General features: G+C 38.1%; 1 protein-coding gene across 1 annotated transcript in view; it reads right to left on the bottom strand.

Annotated features, from left to right (window-relative positions):
* Positions 1-1013: 1013 nt before the first annotated feature.
* LOC132124140 (ephrin type-A receptor 3-like) overlaps positions 1014-10306 on the bottom strand; it is a 62013-nt gene continuing 52720 nt past the window's right edge. The window contains exons 12-18 of the mRNA XM_059534993.1: positions 8339-8400; positions 6891-7100; positions 6050-6199; positions 3589-3782; positions 2549-2686; positions 1586-1682; positions 1014-1463 (exon numbers count right to left, since the gene is read on the bottom strand). Coding sequence (XP_059390976.1) covers positions 1458-1463; positions 1586-1682; positions 2549-2686; positions 3589-3782; positions 6050-6199; positions 6891-7100; positions 8339-8400 — 857 coding nt within the window. The 3' untranslated portion in view covers positions 1014-1457. The remainder of the gene's footprint in view (positions 1464-1585; positions 1683-2548; positions 2687-3588; positions 3783-6049; positions 6200-6890; positions 7101-8338; positions 8401-10306) is intronic.

Genomic DNA, 10306 nt, shown 5'->3' with positions numbered 1-10306 from the left:
CAATCCTGAGAATGCTTAGCTTTCCCCAACACTTTAAAGCTAAATTATCCATTACATTCGACAGCCTCACAATTCTCATCTGTCCAAAGCGTTGAAGGTTAAAATAAGAGTTACCACCTTGCCTTAATTTACAACTGACAAAAACCTTCAAAACACTAAGTCATTACTGTACAAATACGATAACCAACAATGTACAACGTCTCAATTTCTACTGCAATAGAATTGTTTCTTCTTCAATCACGTTTCCAAGCACAGAGCAAAGCACTGCCAAGATACTTGGGGCGAGAAACCAGAAAATAGAGGATGAAGCTATTTTTAAAGCACCAGCATCTGTTGCGGACACCTTTTTTACATGGGATTGTGAACATGGTGCATGAAATGTCATGGAAAGTGTATGCTAAAATGTTTAAGCTCCTCCGTTCTGTTATCAGATCATATGGAAATGTAATCTAAATGTACCAAGCACTCGGTAAGCACCAGAAATCTATGCTAAATGAGGTCCAGCACAAATATAGGTTCAACAGTCCACTGAGTGCAGCGCCATCAACACCAGGATGATTTAGGAATGAAGTCTCCCTCATAAAAAGCTCAACACATATCATTCCTCCTTCCAAAAAAGGCGCTCATGTTTTTTGATGAAATGCATGTAATGAGGCAAAAATGACTTTAAATAGGCAATGAAATTAGAAGGAAAGCCACATCAGATGAAGCGGCTCCACATCAATGTGTTGAAAAAGACGACTGAAAGTTGCTGCCAGTGTAAAGGAAGGACGACATCTGCCCCTTTCATGACATCATCACGCTGTCAGGTCTATTGTTTGTGAAGCAACAATTGCTCTTCATTCCTTAAATGTCTCTTGTTTCTCTGTTGCTGCACATTGGATGTCAGAACTTGTCAAAAGTGACAAGCGTGGGCACTCTGAACTCTAGGATCTCCACAGTGGAATTAACATATTCCAAAGACGCTTGAAAAAAGGCCTGATGGGAGCCGGCCGGAGTGGTATTCGCGGTCAAGGAGGGGCCCTTCTATGTTGCGTTTAAATGTGTGCGTATGTGCGAAAGAGAGGTCAGTGCTTCATTGCGTCCTAAAGACGAAGCTGAACGTTTCAAAAATATTTCCACATACACAAGATGCAAGGACATCTCGCTGAAGCTTTCCTCATCCCCGCAGTTCACATTAATTGAAGAAGATCCTACTAGTATCGCTCTCAGAACAGTTGATAGATTCACAAGACACAGTCGGTGTTTCTTCTCAAGGTCTTCTGTACAAAGAGGAGTGAAGCGTGATGTTCACAGTGCTGTGATGTCACATGGTGTTGATTCTTGTCCTTACTTCACTTGGATCGATAGATAGTCACAGTCCACAATCTCAGACATCCGCAGCGATCTACTGCCTTTCTGGATGCTGATCACAAAGGGGAAGGTACCAGCCCATTCTCCTGTAGGGCTGATGAACTTCAGTGCTGGTAGAGAGATAAAACAGAGTCATTTTGCAGCAAGACGCTTCCATGTGGCAAGAATGCTCCCAATCTCCTCCTCGGTGGAAGCAGAACAGGTTTGAGGACATTGAGGTGGGGCGCTATACCTGAACCTGTGTCCCGTGGTGTGCCTGAAGGCACTGGATACTAGACAAGATCTTTTTCTGATGGCCCGCCAGTGCTACGCCCATCTTATCCAGTTCACTGTGAGAGAAAGGAAAGTTACAGAATAAAATGCTTTAACATAGGGTGGTTATGTTCATAATAGCATACCACTCATACTATTTTTACAGTATTCAGTGTGTTAACTATGTACTGAGTGCAGATGTTTAGAGCACAAATATGGTATAACAATGCAATGCATTCATTTATTGCTTGACACAAATTTTTACACAAAACTAGTACTGCATACTGTTTTGAAGTAGTAGGCAGTGCATAATATGCAGTTAATAACATTCAGTTTTGCAACATAGCTGGTATATTTGGAATGCTATACTACTATAATAATTATATATAATTTATTTATATTATATAATAATATAATAACAAATATAGTAATTTAAGTTGAACTCATGAGGTCATGTGACATTTAAGCATACTACTGTTGCATACTAATGCCTGTGGGATATTGTACTCCCATAATGCCATGAGAAATGCAAATGAAACTTCTTTGTGGACTCATTTTGATTGCAAAATAATCCTTACATGTATTTGGATGTAAATGCAAACCCATCATGTTTATTTTCTATAATATAACTGGATGCCACTTGCTGAATTAAACATGCCAAGTAATGAGGGCACGTCATAACAATATTGTTTACACCAGTTAACACTGTATATTTCATATGGTTTTGCATACTTTTTTTTATTGTAGGCAGTGTACAATGTATTCAAGTATTCGGTTTCCAACATAGTATGGTATGTTTGGAATGCCGTACTACTTTTTGGAGCTCTATACACCGCAGTTTGTAAACTCTCAGTTTGATTCTTAGTATGCAGATAATATATCAGATAATATACCATTGAGAACACATTCAAGTGTCTTTTGAATTAGTGTAGCTTTTATTTACCTGGTGCTGACGTACAAAACTGAGTCCAAGGTGACATAGCCGGCGCTGGAAAAGTGTTCTTTGTACTGACCCATTTTAATCAAGTCCAGCCAGTCTTCCACCATGCTGACTCCCGCCTCAGGAGTCACTGGGTCCTCCCTATGGTTGGAGCAGGAAGTGCAGTCAGAAAAACGGTCTTTTATAACCATGTCATTTCACATCTAGTATTGCATTTGTCAGAATTGTCATGAAGAAAGCATTCTGCATTGGTCTGTGAGGATGTCAGATGTATGTATCCATTTGATGTTGTGTTTTGGTAAAATTCCATTTAGATTTTGCAGTTTCAAAGTAAGTGTTTAGAAGATGCGATCACTTACAAACACAGTTTGGTAATGGTTAAGAACCGAGCATTTTTTATGCATTCGACTATGTGCATGTTTGTGTCAGCTTTTCAAAAGCTTATCATTGCCTGAACACGTTAGGCTTTCCAAATCCAGAAGCTAGGCAGATTGCCCCAAATCATGTCTCTGTCACTCTCTCGCTCTCAGTTGCATAGCCTCCACTACAACACACAATCCTGAGTAATTTAGATTTAAACCTTTTTTATTTAACAGCAAGGGCACTAAGGAAGAGTTTTCCCAGTGGTTTGTGAGAAAATTTAGTTTTCACATTCTGCTTTAACTGTGGCAAGCACTGGCTAAACAATCCAGTGCCCATCTCCCTCCTGTTTGGCAACCCTCAAAATGTGGCAGAGGGATAGACAATCAGATATCAGCCAAGATTACCGCAAACCCCTCTCCTAACTAAGAGAAACATGCACTGGAAGGAAGAGGTTCGTACTGACGTACATCTGGCTTCAATCTAGATTAGTTGGATATCTGTTTCATTTATTTTGATTTTATTGGAGTACTGCCAAAAAAAAAAAAAAAAACTATTTAAATCACACACCTGAGCAACATCTTAACACACTTCATGAGCTATATATTGCAAACTGCCACACACATCCCAGCGGATTACCTCTATTGAATTCAGATCTAATCTGCGGAGGGCATTTGGCTTACCAGACTGCAGTGTTGGCCAGCTGCTTCATGCTGCTTGGGTTCCGGATCAGCCTGTCCAGGGTACTGACAATCTGCCCGAATTTTGGCCGATCACTGCGGTTCTTTTCCCAGCAGTCTAGCATGAGCTGGTGAAGCACCACCGGACAGTCCATTGGAGCTGGTAGTCTGTAGCCTTCATCTACAGCTTTTATCACCTGGAGAGAAGAAGATTTCACATTAAAAATCATACATTAGCAGCGTCTACGCTTCATGAATATGGAGCAGATTCATTCTCTCACTTAATAATAATAATTAATAATTAATTCATTACATTTATATAGCGCTTTTCTAGGCACTCAAAGTGCTTTACATAGTCAGGGGGTATCTCCTCATCCACCACCAGTGTGCAGCATCCACCTGGATGATGCGACGGCAGCCATAGTGCGCCAGAACGCCCACCACACACCAGCTTGTGGAGACAGAGTGATGAAGCCAATCAGCAGATATGGGGATTGTTAGGAGGCCATGATGGTCAGAGGCCAATGGGCAAATTTAGCCAGGATGCCGAGGTCACACCTCTACTCTTTTCGAAAGACATCCTGGGATTTTTAATGACCACAGAGAGTCAGGACCTCGGTTTAACGTCTCATCCGAAGGACGGTGCTTGTTGACAGTATAGTGTCCCCATCACTACACTGGGGCGCTAGGACCCACACAGACCACAGGGTGAGCACCCCCTGCTGGCCTCACTAGAACCTCTTGCAGCAGCAACCTAGTTTTCTCAGGAGGTCTCCCATCCAGGTACTGACCAGGCTCAGCCCTGCTTAGCTTCAGTGGGAAACCAGTCTTGGGCTCCAGGGTGATATGGCTGCCGGCTGCATTTAACTTTTTTGTGAGGTTGGATTAATTAATTTTTTTACCCATCTGTGACTGTGAGAATGAGATTTCGGGTCAGACCGTCTTTGTTAGCGCAAGAGGAGAGCTGTTTAATTTAGTCCCTTTTATGAAATGGTACCACCGTAAGGGAAGGAATAAACTAGCTTGATGTAAACATTCGTATTATCTTAACTCTTGCCTGGAAGACTGTAACTGTCGAAACGCTCCATTTCCTATTACAATGGCAAGGGAAGGGAGACAGATGGATTTTGTGGTTTATGCCTTGAATGTAACTTGCAAATGTTTTTGCGTTCCATTTTAAAATGTTGAGTATACAGGCTCGAATCATTCTTTCCAAATCCCAAGCAAAGATCTCTTCCTAAGGTGATAATAAATAAATAAATAAAAATTGTTTCTGGTGTGGAAAATCTGCCAAGAACCCATTGACACCTATTCAAATTCCCTCTTTTAAAGAGGCCTGTGAATTGAAACCTGAAAATGTTCATCCCCAGATGCATTTAATCTTTTTAAGCATTTTAATTTATTCCAGTCCCAGTGAAGTGTTATGGCAGAGTGCTTTTATTATAAATCAGTGAGGATTCGCAAGTTTAAAAAATAAAGTAGCCAGTGGCAATGGTTAACAGAGTTGTTACTGTTAACTAAAATTAAAACTTTTATTTGAAAATAAAGCTTAAATAAAATAAGATATAAATATTAGATGAAAACATCCAAAAAGATTTAAATGAAAAGGAGAAAGACTTCCTTGGCAACTAACTAAAATAAATATAGCTGAAGTACTAAAATTAATAAAACCGAAATAAAAATAAAGCTAAAAAAATTAGGACTAAAACTTAAACAAAAATGAAAACTTTAAAATATTAAAAATATTAAAATAAAAGTGAATTAAAAATATTAATAAATACTATAATAGCACATACTGTACATAATAAAATAACACTAATGGTTATACCCATAGACTGTATAAAAACATGGACGTAGCGTCTGTAACGTCACCCATAGGTTTCCGAAGAGAGTTTTTGAAACCAAAAGTGGGTGGAGCGGGCCGCTGCCATCTTGGCAGTGCGTCACTGCGCGTCACTCTGGGGTAATCAAAAATAGGCAAAAAGGCGGGAGCTGGTTGCTGAAGCCACGCCCACCTAGCGCCACGGTGGTGACAGCAGCGGCAATCCACCTGTCACTCAAGTGGCCATGCCCTTAGTTATGAACTTTAAGGCTTAATATAAAATAAACAGATGAGTTATAAAAAAAAAATTCACCCCCCTCACAGTTGTCATGAAGGGTAAAATTAGCTATATAGACCAAAATTATTTTTTGCATCAGGCTGTAAACATGATTTCTCTGCTGTAAAGTTGGGCATTTTAACATGGGGAGTCTATGGGACTGACTCCCTTTTGCAGCCAGCCTCAAGCGGCCAGTCGGTGAATTACAGTTTTAGTCACTTCCATATTGGCCTCACGAGAGAGAGCGGGAGGTTGCCGCTCGGTTATACATCACAAAATTAATTCTTAAAACTTTCATTTTTTTGTTTACTGTGAGATCTTTGTGCAGTGAAACTACGGTAACATAATATTCAGAATTTACTCACGTCCTGATTGGACATTTCCCAATACGGTCGTTCCCCATAGGATATCACCTCCCACATAACAATGCCATAACTCCACACATCACTGGCTGAAGTGAACTTCCTGTAGGTTATGGCCTCAGGGGCTGTCCATCGAATGGGTATCTTACCCCCCTAAAAAAACAGCACAAAAAAAAATCATTGATTAGCAATTCTCTGAAGCAGCATCACTACAAAACTATTAGCAAGCTATTAGCTGCTGCTAACGAGCTAGCACTGCTATTTTTTAAATAATGCAGCTTTACAGTAGTGAAGCTATTTTATTATCTTAAGTTGTGGAACTGCTTAATAGCAAGCTATTTTTGAAATGTAAAGTACTGTATGTTGTAGCTACTTTTTTGCTAAAGGGGAGCATTTAGCTTAGCTTAGCTAACTGGGAGCTTAGCTAGCAAGTACCTTGCCCAAAACTACTGATTATCAGTATGCCACAGTGACATCAGAGGACACATATGGAACATGAATGTTTGGACAATTAAAGAGGAGACAAACCACTTGTTGAAACATAACTAGGCATAATTGCAAAACTGAACATGGCAGCTGTGGTAAAGGAAGTCCTTCTGAGTACACTGAGTAGATGTTCAGCCATCCATCAGTCTGGATAGCTGTTATGACAGTCCTGTGTGACCTCATTTCCAGACTACAGGTCAGCAAGATTGTGTCTGATTTTTTTCCCTACACGATCAAATCATATTTCTTTTAAACAAAAAGCTGAACCAGCTTAACATATAACAAAACCGTTGCACAGTAAATCTAGTTAAAATGAGACTGGAGACCAAACATCCAGAGCAGAAGCATGATCTCTCACCCGTGTAGTGTATGCCGCCTCGGGATCGTCCTCTAACACACGCGACAGCCCGAAGTCAGACACTTTACACACCAGGTTTCCGTTCACCAGAATGTTCCGTGCTGCCAAATCCCGGTGCACATAGTTCATCTCTGAGAGGTACTGCATCCCCGCAGCTATCCCACGCATCATTCCCACCAGCTGGATCACCGTGAACTGCCCATCATGTTTCTGCACAAAATGAAGAGTTCTCATGTCAAATTCTGCCCTGTGGAACTTGTTCAACTTCTGTGGATCCTGGCACAGTCGATCATGTTCGAATGTGTCTCGTGAGTAATTCATAATTCATTGGCTCTCTAATTAATAGTGTTGCTCACATGTTACAGGGCAAGAGCTATTAACTGCAATCACTGTATAATCATTCAGGCTTTTATGCAACCAATGGCAAGTAACCAATTAACCAAATTATGATGTTTCATTATACCCTGTTGGCAAGAAAACGTAATGTTTTGATTGTTAAATACGTTTGGATGGTAATATTGGGGTAGTAATGGGACGCTGGTTTGTTAAGAGCAGGGGTTTTCAATTAATACCTATTATGTATGTTAACATGTTTAAATTATGTTTGTTTATTATGTGTATGTAGTTAGATTAATTGAATATTTTAATGTAATAAAATCATGATACTTTAAGATATGTATGAAATTCGATATCATTCTGCTTGTAAAGGTTGGTCAGAAATCATAGGACTATTAATGATTTTTTTTATTCAAAATATAATAAAATCACAGTTTTTATTCGTTTTTAAATATTTCTGTAGTTTTTATTAAAGGGGACAATAATATCTGTAAAATCCCTTTTTTATAATCAATTTACTGTGAAAAGTGCAATGATGAATAAATGTAAATGTTAAATATTTCTAAGTTATAATAGGTAGAAGACACCATCAATATAACAGAAAGTAAATATTTGTAGGATAATATTTCACTATTTTGCTTTGACTGTAGTATAATAATGTAAAAAAAAAAATGAAAAATATCTTTATAATACCACTCTTACTATTTTTCTCAGACAGTACACATTTTTTGCATATCAGCTACACAGTAATTTGGCATCAAAAAGCCTGATAAACCTTTTGTGGCTAGTATCTCAAAGCTTCTAAACTAGCTTGACCGGCAAGTCAACTGGCGTTATCAGAAAGACCATGCTGGTCGACTATCTCCACCAGATAAGATTTGCTTGCGAACATAATAATCCAAACCAGCATAAACCATGGTGGGCTGAGCTGGGAAACAAAACACAAGCTGAGGGACACAAAGAAGAACCAGGCATAGAGAGGGGTAAACATGCGAGCTGTGGAGCCCAGTTTGGAAGAGTCGTATGACTGCTTTGTGTTCCTGTGATATTCACAGCATTTCCTTTGGTGCAAATTGGCCTCCATTATTCGCAGCAAAATAGAGTATGCTCACCTTCAAAAAAGTGTCCAGAGATCCATTTTCCATGTACTCTGTCACTATCATCACAGGCTTACCTAGGGGACAAAGAAAGAGGAGACAAAATGGGAAGTGTGAAATTTTGTGGAAGAGAGAGAGAGAGAGAGAAAGAGAGAGAGAGAGAGAGAGAGAGAGAGAGAGAGAGAGAAAGACATTTAATTTTTTTCACAGGCGAATAAGAAAAGACACAGCAGAGAGGCAGGAAGAGGCTGGCACTTTTGTGTCCTATATTTAATTAATTTCCAAGATGACAGAGAAAAACATGCAGATAAAGAGAGCGGACACCTCCCCCACTTGCTTCGACATCACAGACCCTCGTTCCTGTTTTCGTTCGCCTCTACCTGCTGCCTGTTACTCATAGTGACAGCCCCTAATCAAGGCTCTCAATAACAGTCAGGCAGATAATTAGAGTGAGCTGTCCACTGAGAATATCTTTGTCCAGAAATACCTAAAATGGTAATGAGTTCCTTTAGGAGGGAGGATGATGAAGGGGTTGGGGTGGGGGGCAAGTGAGGGGGGAGGTTTTTAGGGGGTGTGTTGATTAATTGCCCTGGGGGTGGCGGGGTTTGAAGATGAAGGGGTGTAAAGATCTGCTAATGGGAAAAGTATTCAACTCTTTCCTGAAGCTCATATGGGGAGCTCGCACCTGCGTTACTGAAAGTAATTAAAATTCTCCCTTGATTCCACCCAAATAACACGCTGTCAATCAGAGAGACCCCCCTTCTCAACTCACATGTGACAGGGAAAAGCACATGCTAATCCACCCTGATCATCAGAGATGCTTGATGGACGTATTGTACAGCAGAAATGTTCACCTCGTGGCACCAGACGTAGATGCCTTTTAGCCCTAGAGATGTTAACCATTTCTGTGAGCAGCCCTTTATGTTGTAGCCTGTAGCGTGGTCTTACAGGTGACAGGTTTGAATGCTGCAAGGTTATCTTTGAGGTATAACTATTGTGATATTGAGGAAACAACATAAATGCAGTTTGCTCCATGTGGATTTTTTTATGTAAATTACTATATGTAATTAAAAAATAATAAGAATAATAATCTGCATTTTTTCTAGAGAAAACACAATCAACCAACCAACCAAATAAATAATATGAACATTTATTTCAAAAAGTGGTTTCTTTTTTATTTAATACATTATGAATAATATATTGTTATTATTGTTGTTGTTATTATATTGCTCCAGTAAATGCAAAGGTTATTGTATTTATATTTATTTTCATTCTTTTTTTTTTTAGATTCAAAATAATATAAATTAAACTGAATGAAAAAAAAAATTAACAGAAAATAGGCTGGTCCAATTAATATGATTGCATTTTCTAGGGATAACTAAATAACTAACTAAATAACTTTTTTTATATGATTAATTGATTTGTGATGTTTTTTTCATATTTATTTTATTATGTTATATATATATATTATATATATATATATATATATATATATATATATATATATATATATATATATATATATATATATATATATATATATATATATATATATTATTATTATTATTATTATAAATTGTTCCTGTAAAATTTATATTTTGAGTGTTTTTTATTTTCGTTCATTTTATTTTTAAATTAAAATAATTAAATTCAATAGAATGAAAAAATAAAAATCTGAAAAAATTGAAGAATTTATAGAAATAAATAAACGGAGTCATGAACAATTTTTTCCTTTGACTAATTGATTAGTGAGGTCATTTATGAATGAGTTTTTTTTCCTGTTATATTTCATATAGTATAATGTATTTTTTGTAATTTATTATATTGTGCTTCAGCTGTTAAACAGTTTGCATGGAAAGCATAAAAAATGCATCATTAAAGCACCATTTCTACAGCAATATGAACACAGGCAGAAATCACTGGCCTCTGCGTTGTGACTTTTGCACATCTCTAGCTGCAATACAAGTGAAAAGAAAATATTAA

This window comes from Carassius carassius, chromosome 42 (assembly GCF_963082965.1).
Source record: "Carassius carassius chromosome 42, fCarCar2.1, whole genome shotgun sequence".
Taxonomy (NCBI): Eukaryota; Metazoa; Chordata; class Actinopteri; order Cypriniformes; family Cyprinidae; genus Carassius; species Carassius carassius.
This window is presented reverse-complemented; position numbering and strand designations above follow the sequence as displayed.